At 46.8% G+C, this 15,229-nt stretch overlaps 1 protein-coding gene across 1 annotated transcript; it reads right to left on the reverse strand.

The window, feature by feature from the left end:
* Positions 1 to 11,699: 11,699 nt before the first annotated feature.
* Positions 11,700 to 13,534, reverse strand: PI3 (peptidase inhibitor 3). The gene is made up of 3 exons (XM_080814447.1): positions 13,336 to 13,534; positions 12,107 to 12,340; positions 11,700 to 11,875 (listed from the first exon to the last, which is right to left on the reverse strand). Exons 1-2 carry the CDS (start codon positions 13,412 to 13,414, stop codon positions 12,108 to 12,110), a joined length of 312 nt encoding a protein of 103 aa, XP_080670573.1. The 5' UTR covers positions 13,415 to 13,534; the 3' UTR covers positions 11,700 to 11,875; position 12,107.
* Positions 13,535 to 15,229: the final 1,695 nt, after the last annotated feature.

A 15,229-nucleotide genomic window follows, 5' to 3' on the forward strand; every position in this document is an offset into this window, starting at 1 on the left:
TATTTGGAACAGAGCATGGAAAAGCTCAAGCCTATAGGCACTCTTGAAAACAATGCAGATTTTGGTGCTAAGCAATTAAGTGCAAGTTGGTAGCTCCGTGAGAGCAATAAGCTCAACTATAAGCCAAATAATTTGCTAATTTACAACTAGTAATTCCCAGAAAGATTCAGAGAAAAAGACAACCAAGGAGAACTCTCCTGGGGTGAAAAAAAAAAAAATCTCAAAGACTATTCTGCAAAGGGGCTCAAATAATTAGAAAAAAACTGCAAAACAATTTCTGCCACAGGGAGTGTTTGGAAAAAATAGAACAATCAACTGACAATTTCGTGGGGCCTACAAGCTGGGTGTGATGCTGACAGCCACAGAGCTTAACAGACAGCCAGGAAAACTGGTGATAATCTTCCTAAAGGAACACTGAGGCTGAGACACGGGAAAGGACTTAGGCTTCTGGGAAACCTGCAGTATTTGAGTGTTTTTAGTATTTGGAGGGATCCAGTGTTCTGTTCTCAACCAGAGCGATTTTACTCCCCTGAGGACCCTGGGCAATGCCTGGAGACATTTAGTCTGGGAGAGGCCAGGAAGGCTGCCAAACATCCTACAGTGCACAGGAAAGCCCTGACCCCCACAAAAAAGAAGGGTTTGACACAAAATGTTATTAGTGCCAAGACTGAAGAATCCTGGGTTGGGTATGATGGACCAGCACTTGTGTTCAGCAAGGACAGTTAAGGAAAGGACATGATTGGGTATTGAGTCCTCTCTGAAAGTAGCTGCATCAAGCAGATTTTGGTCAACCGTCCTTCTGCATCTCGGTCTTCATGAGACATTGGTTTTTCCAGTGGCTCTCCTCATCACAACACCTCAAGGTCTCCTAACCTATAGATTTCAGACTCTCAGCAGGAGAACTTCAGCCCTTGGTATAATTTTGAAGGTCAATTTTTTTTTTTTTAATCAAGAGTTTAGTTTTTAGAGCCCATTGAACATGTTCTGTAACGTGCTCAAAATCTTGTTATTGGACTTCCCTATTGCAATTTATTTTTTGAAAGCACATGCCCTGTTCTATGTAGAAGCCTATTTACGAAGGGATGGGACAAGTCCCACTTCAGCTGTTAAGTCCATCCACAAAATTGTTTGAAAGTTTTCAGTCTATTTTTAAAAGTTCTTTATCTTTAGTATACTTTTGATTCTTCGTGCAATCTACCCTTGAGAGAAGACTTCTGAAATGGCCCTACTGTGTTTCCTGCTTTTCTAGTGCTCTCAAGGACATTTTAAATAATAAATTACTGTATACCATAGATCAAGTAACTTTTTTACAGTCAATAACCAGTGAGAAAGCATAGTGAAAGAAAAGATTCCATTCACAAAAATAGGCATGCTATTTCTTATGCTATGAATTTGAGGCATTGTGATGAAATAACGAATAGTTGGGGTCGATAAATGATTTAAAATTGTTATAAATATCACCTAGTAAAGTAAGCACTTGAGATTTGCCAGGAAAAAAAAACTGATGATAAATTATCATGGGAGAAGGAGTTACCTTCTCCCCCACACACATTCCCCCTCACTGCCTCGAGCTAGACACTGTCAGGAATTTTTATTTTATTTTTATTGAGGTATAATTGACATGTAACATTATATTAGCTTCAGGTGCACAACTTAACAATTTGTTATAAATATACACTGTGAAATGATGACCACAGTAAGCCCAGTGACACATTTTATTTATTTTTAATTTTTATAAAAGTATTTTTATTTAGGGGTGTCTGGATGGCTCAGTGGGTTAATAAATAAAATATTAAAAAATATTTTTTTTGACAGAGAGAAAGAGATCACAAGTAGGCAGAGAGGCAGGCAGAAGGAGAGGGGGAAACAGGCTCCCTGCTGAGCAGAGAGCCCAATGTGGGGCTCGATCCCAGGACCCTGAGATCATGACCTGGGTCGAAGGCACAGGCTTCACCCACTGAGCCACCCAGGTGCCCCTAAGTGAAACATTTTAATGCAACCAAAATTATCATAAATATATCAACATAATTAGAACATACAGGAATTGGGGGAGAATACACACACATATCAATGGAAGAAAGGAGAAACTCGGTGCCTATAGGAATTTACAGATGATAAAGGCAGAATTCCACATCACCAGAGAAATGTTGGAAAACTCAGTACATGATATCAAAACAGATTGTCAGCAATTCAGGGGGAAATACTGAGTTTCTGTCTCAACCATTAACTCAAAATAAATTTTAGATGATTAAGGATTTAAGCTATGAAAATACTCAGAGAGGGGTGCCTGGGTGGCTCAGTGGGTAAAGCCTCTGCCTTCGTCTCAGGTCATGATCTCAGGGTCCTGGAATCGAGCCCCACATCGGGCTCTCTGCTCAGCAGGGAGTCTGTTTCCCCACCCCACCGCCACCTGCCTCTCTGCCTACTTGTGATCTCTGTCTGTCAAATAAATTAATTAATTAAAAAATCTTAAAAAAATAAAAATATTCAGAGAAAACATATCTTCATTCTCATATAATACTGACATGGGGATGATCTTCTAGAAGCCACTTGATACAGCTAACCACCTACAAATGAAAAACTTTTGTAAGGCAAAAATCAATCATACAGTAGGAAAAGCAATTAGAAATTGGAAAAATATGAGTAAACACATATGATGGGAATATATATTCTGTAATATATCAAAAGGCTGTTTACAACATAATAAAGAAAACAGATGCCCAAGTAGAACAATGAGCACGGACCGGGAATGTACGACCTACAGAGAAAATAATACAAGTGGATAGTTCATCTATGAAAACAAATAAAACCTCACCCATAATTAAAGAAGTAGAAATGAAAACAAAACATTATTCCTTTGTCACCAGGGTCTGTGAGACTGGTTTCCCAGCACTGATTTTGGGCAATTCCGTCTGCCACTGGCCTCTGTCTCAGGTACTGTGTGAAATGAGTGACTTGGTCTCCTAGGTCCTTTCTTGCTTGAGAAAGACTCCAAGCATCTGAGCAAAGCTCTCTGCCTGGGGAGGAGTAAATGGGCAAGAAAAGAGCAGAAGATCATTGGGAGGACACTAAAATGATACGAAATACCTCGTGATAATGGCTGACTTGGCATTTTGTGGAGCTGACTTCTTCTCTTCAACCCAAACCAACATTATCTTTGATTCTAGGCTTTGACTTGAGTCATTCCATCAGTATGCCTGCTATGAACTTGATTTCTGGTCCAGGTAAAATGAATGATCAACAAGTCTTTTTTGAAAGCCTACCCGTCTTCCAGGGTTAGTGAGTATCTTATGGAAAAAGAAAAAACATAGTACCAGGATAGGTAGTTTCTGGCCCAGCTGTGACCTTGACTCCTAGTGTGAACTTTGATGTCTCCCCTAGACTTCAGTTTTCCCATCTGTAGGATGAGGGTGTTTGTCTGCATTAAAGGGGACTTCCAACTCCACATACCATGAAACGTTGTGGCTCAGGGCTTCTGTGACAAGCTAAGAAGCATGCGGTGTCTGGGCATGACCCCAGTCATGCTGAGTTCCTCGGGGCAGACACACATGGCTGGCTGGAACAGAGGCTCCTCATCTGAGGAGCTTCTGGACAAAGTGAGCCTAGGAAGTGGTCAAAGGATGTGCAAAAACGATCAGGGACCCTGGCTGCCCAGCCCCCGAAGCTCACACAGAGCCTGCAGCTGTGACATCAGGATTTGATCTCAGCCCAAACCTGCAGCCGGGAGAGACAAGGTAGCCTTGAGCTGCTCCCGATTAACCACATGCCTTCTGACTGCGCCACCCATCTAGGGCATGTCCGCTAGCCTCTCTGGGTCATTTCACTAATATCATGCAACCTCCCACATCATGCTCGCTCCCTCTCCTTGCCACTACGTGCAGAGTGGAAGGTGTCTTTATGAGGCAGGAGGTGGTCTGGAGAATGCCAGCCAAGAGATCTCGGAGGCCCTATTGCTCCAATCCCCCTCTTTTCACATTCGGTTAAACTCCAGGCCAGAAGCCGGGGCCAGGCATGGAACGGAGGGAGGGTGCTCCTAGTGGGAACGGAGGTGGCTTAGACAATGTTCATTTCTCGACAGCTGAGCATACGACACCATTCCTCTAATTAGGGAGTCTCCTGTCGGGCTAGTGTTGGCAGTGGGAGGCCGAGCCCGGGTCCCCCACAGATGATGGAAACTCCAGATGCCTGCTCTCCCTGCTTTCTCTGCAGCCACTACACGAATGCTGGAACTAGCGCAAATGATGCATGCGGGGACTGTCATGGGCGCAAGGGCGAGTGGCGTTAGCAAACACAGAGACAGGAAGAAGCGAGAATTTATTCCAGCAGCCAATGGAGGCAGCATCTCCCTGCCAGGGAGACGAGTGAAGGTGATGGCCAAGGCCTCGGCAGTGTGGGCTGACTACAGGTGACATCAGCTTCCGGGCTATGCTTTATTGTGACTTGGCAGTAAAAGACCTTGGGTGTCTTAAAAGTAAAAGGCAGGTGTTATTGAAGAATTCGTGTCCCCATAGAAACACTAGGCTGCAGACTAGGGAGAACCAAGCCTCACGTAGTGTGGAAAAGTTGAGAATGTAAGCTGGAATTAGAACAGGGCAGGAAAGTGATCTGGGCTTATTAAAAGTGACCTTGTGAAATAGCTTACGGCCGTGGGAGAAACGGGTAACGGAGCTGTCTGCTGTTGAGCTCAGTATGAGAGGGCACTTTCCCAGGACGTTCCCCCCCCACCCCCGGGGACTAGGGAGGTGGTCTCTGTTGCAGAGGCTGTAACATTTATTCCGTTCCCTTTGCCAGTGTCACCCTAAAGAGTTTCATGGGGAGTTTGGAACCTTATGGAAATCCACAGAGGCGAGGCTACTTAATGTTTGTTGACTGCCCATGATGTGGAATTCCCGTCTTCTATGTTTGGCACCTCTCTTTTTGAGTCTGATGAGAGACAGAGACGGTGTCCCGCCGTAGAAACTGAACAAACAGGCTCACTTCTCATTCACCCCCGGCACTTCAGGCTGCTCAGCAAATCTGATATTCCCCCTGGCACTTTACATCTCCCCGAGTGACTCCAAGCAGCAAGGATGCAGGGGTATCCATTCCCAGGGCCACACAGGAGCCTGGTCCTCAGCAGCCCCCGAGTCGGGGGCTTCGGTGCCCCAGCGGGTGTGCAGCCGTCTGCCTTCGCGTCACATAGTGGCAGGGCTGTGCTTCTGGTTGTGGTCACGCTGCCTGGAGGCTCTCTTTCTTACGATACCCCCTGAGCTGAAATTTTCATAATCCCTGGAGCCACATTCTGCAGATTGGATTCTTAGGGGAGCAGGAGCTGAGACAGAGTGAGTTCTACTGCAGAGGGCCACCGGTGAAAGTACTGACCAGAGAGAAGCAGGACTGGGCACAGACAAGGAGCCATCACTGTGCAGACCTAACAGCATCTCTGCCAGCCCAGCCGGGAGCTCTGGAGCAAGCATTTTTCCATTAGAGGAGGCTTCCCTCCGGCAGAAAGCACCCCAGCCTTCCCCTGTCCCTGGCTGGGGGTCCCCAGCTCAAGTACCATGGTGGTGCGTGAGAAGCTCTCAGCTGCGCATGCTCCCTGCAGCTGGGTGGCCCGGGGCTCCTTGAAGGGGGTCTGAGCTGCACCTTTCCCAGTCAGACCCTAGTGCCACCCTTGTGCTGCGGTATGCGCGTCTCCGCACACACTGGGGGAGTACAGCTTCTCCATGTAGGCGCTCTCCCTGCTGGAGACGTCAGAGGATGGGGTTAAGTGGGGGCAAACTTCAGCACCAGCCCCTGCCGCTGGTGTCAGGCCCACAGCTGCTCCTCCTCCTCCCAAATCCTCCTTCTGAGAGGTCACCACACCCCACTGGGATGGGGGTGGGGGTGGGCTGCACCTGTCCTTCGTGGTAGGTCGCAGGGCAGGTTGCCGAGAAACTCTACGCCTTTCCTCTGGGCTTCTTCCCTGCTGTCTCCTGGCTCTGCCAGGCTGTCCTCTCTGAGATCCAGGCTAAACTTAGGAAAAATCTTCTCGGATTGGTTTTGCAGATCCCGTCCTTAAGAGCCTGCACTGGAATTCTCCTGATGTTTGTTCCCAGCCTGGCTCTGTAAAGCTCAAGTATCATTCCCCACCAGCCTTGAAAATAACAGCCCTGTGGTGCATCAGGGAATGGGGGAAGATAGTGCCTGGTCCCCTCTGTCCTCCCACTAACAACAACCAGGCACAGCACACCCAACAGCCTCCTCCCTCCCTCCTTCTGCTTCCTCACTCCGAGGACAGCAGCCCCAAGGGGTGATCGAAGAAGTTGGTCTTCCAAGTGGTCTCAGGATAACTGTGCCTTTCCCAATATTGGTTTCCACTGTGGTGTTTCATTTTATTTATTTCTGTTTCCTGTCTTTTTATCTAGGTTAAGTAGGTAGAGGTTTGTCTATTCAATAAATATTTTTTAAAATAAGATTTTGGGGGCGCCTGGGTGGCTCAGTGGGTTAAAGCCTCTGCCTTCAGCTCCGGTCATGATCTCAGGGTCCTGGGATCGAGCCCCGCATCGGGCTCTCTGCTCGGCGGGGAGCCTGCTTCCCTTCCTCTCTCTGCCTGCCTCTCTGCCTGCTTGTGATCTCTGTCTGTCAAATAAATAAATAAAATCTTTAAAAAAATTTTTAAAAAAATAAAATAAGATTTTGATTTATTAGTTACAGCTACTGTTTTCCTGGTCTCAACCTCATAAATTTATTATTTTACCTTTACCTTATTATTTTTTTAGGTGTCCCTTGGTTTACTCTGCCCCCCCCCTTTTTTTTTTCCTGGCTTTTTGGATGTAAATTTTGATGTACTTATTTTCATTATATAGGGTTTTTTTTGCATAAATATTTCAGGATACTCTCCTCTGATCTTCTATATTCTTGTTTTTTGTTGTTCACATGAACCATCTTACAATGATAGTGTGTTAAATTCTACTGTTGGGGGGCTGCCATCTATGTCTCCTTGCATATCCTGTAGTCACTTCTTTATTTTTTTTTAATCGAAGTGTGGTTGACAAACAACATCACGTTAGTTTCAGGTGCACAATATAGTGAGTGGGCAGGTCTGTACATTATGTAGCGCTCCCCACTGTAAGCATGGTCACCACCTGTCAGTGTTGCTAAAATGTCACTGACAATATTCCCTATGCTATACTTTTCATCCCCGTGACTTACTTATTTTATAACTGAAAGTTTGCACTTCTCAATCCCCTTTCCCTGTTTTGCCCATCCACCACTCTCCTCCCCTCTGGCAACACCAGTTTGTTCTCTGTATTTATGAGTCGGTTTCCATTTTTTGTCTGTCCGTTTGTTTTTCTGTAGTTACTTCTTTGTAAAGGAGGGGGCTGTATGTGTTATGTGGTGCTTATACACTTAATTGTAAGTGCACATCTTCACCGTGAATTGTGGTTATTAACATTAAAAGTGTCCTTCTGATCGAGCCCCCCACAATTCACTCCCTGCTCAGCAGGGAGCCTGCTTCTCCCTCTCCCACTCCCCCTGCTTATGTTCCTGCTCTTGCTCAAGCTCTCTCTGTCAAATAAATAAATAAAATCTCAAAAAAAAAAAGTGCCCTTCTGACAACTTGAACAACAAAATGAAATGCAACCCATGGTGTAAAATGTCTGTAAGTCCATAATGATATAAATAGTTAAGTGAAAAAACAGGGAGGATAGACAAATCTCCCATAGAGATTAATTCCATATAAGGTCTTGAGCCTCCTCCCCGCTCAAGGAGTATCTTTTTTTAATTAATTTTTTAATTTAAATTCAATTAACGTATAACATATTCTTGGTTTCAGAGGCAGAAGTCAGTGATTCATCAGTCTTATGTAACAGCCGGTCCTCATTACATCACATGCCCTTCTTAATGTCCATCACCCAGTAACCCCATCCCTTCACCCCTCCAGCAACCCTCAGCTTGTTTCCTACGCTTAAGAGTCTCTTGGGACACCTGGGTGGCTCAGTTCATTAAGTGGCTGCCTTCGGCTCAGGTCATGATCCTACGGTCCTGGGATCGAGTCCCACATCTGGCTCATGGCTCAACAGAGAGCCTGCTTCTCCCTCCCACTATGCCTGCGGCTCTCCCTGGTTGTACTCTCCCTCCCCATTAAATGAATAAATAAAATCTTTTAAAAAATAGTCTTTTATGGTTTGTCTCCCCCCACCCTTGTTTTATTTTTTCCTCTCTTCCTGTATGATCCACTGTTTTGTTTCTTGAATTCCGCGTATCAATGTCAAGGAGCATCTTAAGCGTGGGATATGCACCGTGATTTTCTCCCTGAGAGAATAGTATGGAAAGAGGGAGGAAAAAGATTAACTTTACAGCATAGAAACCTGATGAACCCAACAGCCTAATGATTAGGTTAGTATCACCAAGGATTGGTCAAGTTGCTAGTATGTACCCTTGACATGATGTGAAGAGAAGGGCACTCTCCCGGTGGTCTTCCTCTAAAAAAACCATAACCCCAGTCTAACCTACTCCTAGCTCCCCACCCATCTCCCTGGGGCTTCCAGAAGCACAGACCTACCCAACTGCCTAATCAGTGGCCCTCTAAACTATCAAGGTCATCAACATGAGGAAGGTCTGAGAAACTGTCCCAGCCAAGAGGAGCCAAAAGACTTCCAAGGGCTAAATGTAGCATGGTATCCTGGGTGGGACTCCAAAAAATAAAAAGAGCATAAGGCGAAATGAAGGAAGTCTGGACTTTAGGTTACACTAATGCATCAATATGGCTTTATTAATCATGACACCTGTACCAGAGGATCGTAGGGTCTTTGTTAATACTGGGAGGAACGGTGTGCAAAGCCACCGTTCTGGTATTTTCACACTTAATGGACACAACCTCTCTGGGAATGATTTTAGTTCAGTCCCAGCTCTCCATTTATCTCCTCTTCTTGACACAGGTATTTCTGATCTCACTTTGCTCTCGGAAAAGGGCAGAGGCAAGAGTTCAAGAGACACCGCCCTGAAAATCAAGTGTCTTTTCAGTAAAGAAACTTGAAAAAGTTTAAAGAAAGTTTTTAGTAAAGAAACTTAAAGTTGAAGTTTTTGCTCTTCCCTGATTTCTGACTATATTGATGTCAAGGGGTTAATGTGGTTTTCTTCTTGTCGTTGAATTCTATAGTTGTGAAAGAATGTACTTGAAGATTTAAGTTGATAAGGACACCCGCTACCCTGGAAGTCTGGTGAATGTTTTCCTCCAGCTTTAGTGAGATGTGAACGTCCGTTGACAGATGAATGCATGAAGAAAATGTGGTGTAGACGAAGCAATATTATTCAGCCGTATAAAAACAGGAGTTCCTGGATTTTTGGCAGCATGGATGGACCTCGAGGGCTTTATGCTAAATGAAACCAGTCAGACAGAGAAAGACAAATCCTATATGATTTCATGTAAGTGGAATCTAAAAATATCAACTCACAGAAACACAGAGTGAAATGGCGGTGGCCGGGGCTGGGAGGGTGGAAGAAATAGGTTGGTCAAAGGGCACAAACTCTTAGTCATAAGACCAGAATGTTCTGGGGATCTCCCATGGAGCGTGCTGAGTATAGTCAACAATGCTGTATTATATCCTTGAAAGTCCCTATCAGAGAAGAGCCTTAGTGTTTTCACCATAACAACAAAATGGTAATTACGTGATGTGAAGGATTTGTTAACTACCCTTATCATGACAAACATTTTGCAATATATATGTGAATCGCATGAGCACATGTACACCATAAATTACACCCAGGGTCAATTTTATCACAAAGCTGGGGAAGAAAGTAAATTGAAGAAGTAAACGTTGGCAACATCCCCATGTGGCATCCTCCCATTCAGGAGCACAGCATTTATTCAATAAAGCCTTTTCTAAGCTACCTCGTGAACAGTTGCACCGTTTTCTTTTTTTAAGGTTCTGCCTGCCTCTTGTTACATTTATTTGAAGGAATGGTATGATTTTGTTAATATTATAAGTGGGATTTTATTCTATTTTATTTTATTTTTTATTTAACTTTGAGTTAGTTAACATACAGAGCAATATTGGTTTCTGGAGTGGGATTCAGTGATTCATCCCTTACATACAACACCCAGGACTCATCACAGCAAGTGCCCTCCTTAATGCCCATCCCCCATCCAGCCCATCCCCCACCCCCCACCCTCCATCAACCCCCAGTTTGTTCTCTATGGTCAAGAGTCTCTTAGGGTTGGTTTCCCTCTCTCCTTTCTCCCCCCTTCCCATATAGTCATTTGTTTTCTTTCTTAAATTCCACATGTGAGTGAGATCATATGGTATCTGTCTTTCTCTGACTGATAGAAGTGGGATTTTAAAACTTTTTCTTTGGGTTATTCCTCGTTTTAACAAAAATAGGATTTATCGTGTACTAACTGTGACTGTGGATGGTTACGGATCCTCTCATGGCTTCAGTGTTTTGAAAAAATTAAAGACATGAGCTGGTACCCCTTTGGGAGGGTTCTCATGAGAAATAGGTGAGACAGTGCATATAACACAGTTAGTATGGGATCTGGAACAGAGAAGTAGTAGATACGTAAAGTAATCTTACTGCCAGTGGTACATCGTGTGTGTGTCAGGCCAGAAGTTTGGGCATGGCTCTTGCCTACTTTCCAGGATGTCCTGGTACTACAGGTCCAGTGCAGTGCAGACAGTCCCCTGGAGAACAAGAGGGAGCCCGGGCTTGCAGGTTTCTGGAAGGGGCAAAGGACACAGTGCGTCCTGTTCACTCGCCCCGAGGCTCCGTCCCTCACTTCCGTTCGCAGCGCCAACACAGCACAAGAAGGAGAATTGTCTCAGGGCCAGAATGTCAGGGCTAGACTGCACTTCCCGAGTAATTACCTCCAACTCCCTCAAATTGAATAGACAATGGAAGCTCAGAGAGGGCAAGATGTTTGTCTGAGGTCGTCCGACAAGTGGGGAGGCTGGGCTGGGACTAGAACACAGATCCCCTGACTCCTAAGCCTGTGCTCTTCCAACTCCAACCCAAATTCTCTTTCTGGGAGAGCTGCCTTGTCCAAGGGCAGTGGGGCAGGTGGGTCAAGAGCAGAGCCATGAGGTCACTCGGGATTGCCTAACACACACCCTCCACGATCTGCACCATTCGAATCTGCCTGTCCCCACCCTGTGCGTCTCCAGAGGACACTATTCCCCATCCAGACTAAAGGATCAAGGACTTGGTGCGTCCTGTCTCCTTGTTCACATCTTAAAATAGAAAGCCAGGGGCGGGGTATGGCTTAACCCGAAGGATTGGATTGTTAATGGAGGCATCTCAGCGGGAACAGGTGAAATGCTTCCATAGCGGGGATTTCCCTGCTCCTTTCTGTGGCCTCTTGGGAGGCTGTGGATCCCTGGGGAACATGAAAGGAAAGGCAGGAGGGAGCTACAGACTTAGCCACTAGGGTTGGCTGGTCACACCGGGAGGGCTGGTGATAACCAGGTCAGGACACGGGGTTGATGGGAGAGGAAGGAAACTGCCTGCAGTTGGTGCCGCGTTTTGTTTCTTATTTCCCTGGTCTCAGGCCAAAGACAAAATTCCCCAGTGAAATGCAGACTCCCGGTCTGGGGTCAACTAGTGGATTTCTAGTATTAAGCCCTAGGAATGGACCTCTTATAACCGCCTTCTGCTCTCCTTCACCAGGGAGAGGGAGTCCTAGTTCGCCACCCATCTCCCTGGGGCTTCCAGAAGCACAGACGTCATGGGCGCCAGAAGCAAATGGACCAAAGTCATCTTTTATTGCAAGGTCAACAAGGGAAGCAACCAAGCCCGGACTTGGGCATCCTGGGCGGGAGGCAGAATGCCCAGGGAGGGATAGGCCCGTGGGACAGGGGTCCGGACTGGCAGCTCTGGGGATGTCACAGGTGCAGCAAGGACAGGCTCCACCTGGCTGGGAGAGAAGAGAACCGGAGAGGTGACTCGGCAGCTCAAAGCACTCAGAGGCAGTGGGGGGCAGGGTCACGTCCAGGTGACAGCCCCCTCCGGACTCAGGCACGGGCTCTGAGACCCTCAGTCTCTCAGTGACCTCCCCGCAGCCTCTCTCTCACCCAGCTGGGGTCATTCCCCATTGCTCAGCCTTCTCTGTGCCCTCAGGGTCCCCTCTTCCTCCCTTGGTTCTCACCTCACTGGGGATCCAAGCAGGCCAGCCCACAAGCGCCCTTACAGCACTTCTTGGCCCCTGGGCACTGGGTGTCTCTGAGACAGCGGTTCGGGGGGTTCAACATGGCGCACTGGATCAGAATGCGGGGGCAGGAGCCAGGCTTAGTGGACACGGGAACTTTGGCTTTGCCTGGATCTTGACCTCTAACCGGATCTTGTCCTTTGACCGGAACACGACCTTGCCCTTTAGGAGGAACTGTTGAAAGAACAAATGTCATCACATGTAGACCCCATGTGCCTGCTTAGCTATCTGGTCTTTCCCCCACGGCCAGTCACTGCTCGCGGCGGTGTTTCCCAAACCGCGGCCTGAGGGCAGGCTGTGCCCCGGGCTTTGGGGGGAGGATCTCTAGGATCATGGTTCCCTTGGGTGTCCGTCTCTCCCCCCAACCCTCCATGATAAGTCCTCTCAGGAGGAGAGGCCAGACTGGGGTGACTCCCAGAGGAGAAGGACACACGGTGCTCTTGAGGGAGGGGGAAGAGCCTGAGACGCCCACCAGGAGACCCCAGCTCCCTCCCAGCTCTGAGGACTGTCTGGACGATCAGTGTCCTTCCTTGTAAACGGGGGGTCTTCACACCACATGACTTCTGAGGTCTCGTCGGCATGTAACCTCCTTTTAGAGGCTGATTACCCAGGTGCCTTCAGCGGGTAGACAGGCAGGGGCCAGACCCCACACCCAGGCCCTGCGTCCTGGGGCTTCTCACTTCATTGCACATTCTACGCAGGTATCCACACTTAAGGCCACGACCACGGAGCAACACGCCTCCCAGCAGTCGTCCCGCAATCTCAGTCAGTCCTGGTGTGGAAAGCATTGCTGATGCTACTGGACCACTCCCTGCTCTCTCCGGATACAGCACGAGCAGCCACAGACCACAGTGTGCGACTATGGGCATCTGGGTGGCTCAGTCGGTTAACTGACTGCCTTGGGCTCAGGTCGTGATCCCGGAGTCCCAGGATCGAGTCCCAACATCCAGTCCCACATCGGGCTCGCTGCTCAGTGGGGAGTCTGCTTCTCCCTCGGCCCCTCCCCACTTTCCAGCTCGCTCTCTCTCTCTCTCTCTCACTCTCTCAAATAAATAAATAAATAAAAAGTTTTTTAAAAAAAATGTGAGCTCCAGCCCTGCCCATGGCCTTCAGAAAGTGCTCCCTGGCAGCACCCAACCCAGCCTCGCCCGGGCCACTTGCCTACTCACCTCCGCTGACGGCTGCCTGTGCCACCAGAATCCCCAGGAAAAGGAACACTGCCAGGACCAAGAAGCTGTTGGGTCTCATGTTGTCTCGGGTTGTGTGGCTAAGAGTTGAAGCTGACTTGTTTTATGCAGCCCAGCGTGGCCTGGTGCCAGGGGGTGGGTCTGTGGTTTTCTATGGGTCAAGACCTACAGTTCCTAATTCTACCAGGAAGGATCCACCCCTATCCTGGGAGGCAACTTGGGGCTGTCCCCAAGGATTGTTCACAGAGAAAAATGGCAGACACAGGGTTACATCACCTCTGGTAACCCCAAGAGCTGTCCCACTTTCTCACAGAGAAGCAGGACTGGCTGGTTGGTCCAGCGTTCCTGATTCCAAAGCCGGGCGTTCTCCCATTACTCCCTGTTCCCGCAGGCCCACCCAGGCCTGCCCTAACAGTTCACCCCTCCCAGCATCAAGTTGGGCTTCGCATTCATGTCCCTTGGCCCTGAGGAAAGCTCTCAAAGACAAATTTGTCTTGAAAATCTAATGACACATCACTACAAGGGTCATCTCTGAGATGTACCACCCAAGTAATCGGGAAGGTTGGATTCTAGATCTTATATAACAACATGAATTAAAATAAGGTTGGGGAAAAGTTCGAGCCTCAAGAGAAAATATTTTGAATTATAGGCTTGTGTATAAGGTTCAAATCTAAGGAACACTAATAGATTGTCTAGGAGTGCTTATATATGTGGTACAGCTCATTTACTCGGGTGGAGGAAAATGAGGAAGCCATCAGCATGAAATCTAGGATAGCCGTTAACTCTGGAACGGAGGCAAGAAACATTTTGGATGGGTGAGAAGGACTCGGGTTGGTTTAAGTTTTTGGTTCTTGGTAACATTCTAGTACTTGGGTTGATTGGTGATTTCCCTTGGGGTGTGTGTGTGTGTGTGTGTGTGTGTGTGTGTATGTATTTCCAAGGCTGCAGGGCAAGTCATTTATGAATGACCTTCACTTTCCAGAAACCCAAACTGCTGCTCTCTTGGGTGGTTTTCAGCCTTTCACTGTTACAAACTAGCCCCATGTGGCTTTTTGCATTAACTTGTAAGCTAGAGTCCCAGAAGTAGGTTTGCTGGTACAAAGATTAAATGTATTTGAAATTTTTTTCCAGCTTATTATGGTATGATTGACAAATGAATTATATATATATATATATATTTAATGTGTACAATATGATGTTTTACTATAAATGCACATTATGGAAAGATGGCCACCATCAAGTTAATAAACATACCCATCAACTCATATAGTTACCATCTTTCAAATGCTTTTGAAATTTTTGTACTCTTGTCTTATGTCCCTTGATGGGGGTTATACCATTCTGTATCCACGCAAGCAGTGGATGAAAGCACCTGTGTGCATCCAGGCTCTGGTACAGACAGTGTATCTAATTTGGGGGTTTTAATCAATCTGATAGGTGGGAAGTCATGCCTCGCTGATGTTTTTAGTTAGCATTTCTCTCATTTTCATTTTTGCATATTTTAGAAGCCACTTACATTTCTTTTTCTTTTTCTTTTTCTTTTTTAAGATTTTATTTATTTATTTGACAGACAGAGATCACAAGTAGGCAGAGAGGCAGGCAGAGAGAGAGGTGAAGGGAAGCATGTTCCCCACTGAGCAGAGAGCCTGATGCGGGGCTCTGTCCCAGGACCCTGAGATCATGACCTGAGCCGAAGGCAGAGGCTTATCCCATTGAGCCACCCAGGCGCCCCTCTTTTTCTTTTTTCTTTTTTTTTTTTTTTTTTAAGATTTTAGTTATTTAAACATGGAGGACATGGGGAGATGGAGAGGAGAAGGGAGTTGAGGGAAATTGGAAGGGGAGGTGAACCATGAGAGACTATGGACTCTGAAAAACA

The sequence above is a fragment of the Martes martes genome (assembly GCF_963455335.1).
Source record: "Martes martes genome assembly, chromosome: 9".
NCBI lineage: Eukaryota > Metazoa > Chordata > Mammalia > Carnivora > Mustelidae > Martes > Martes martes.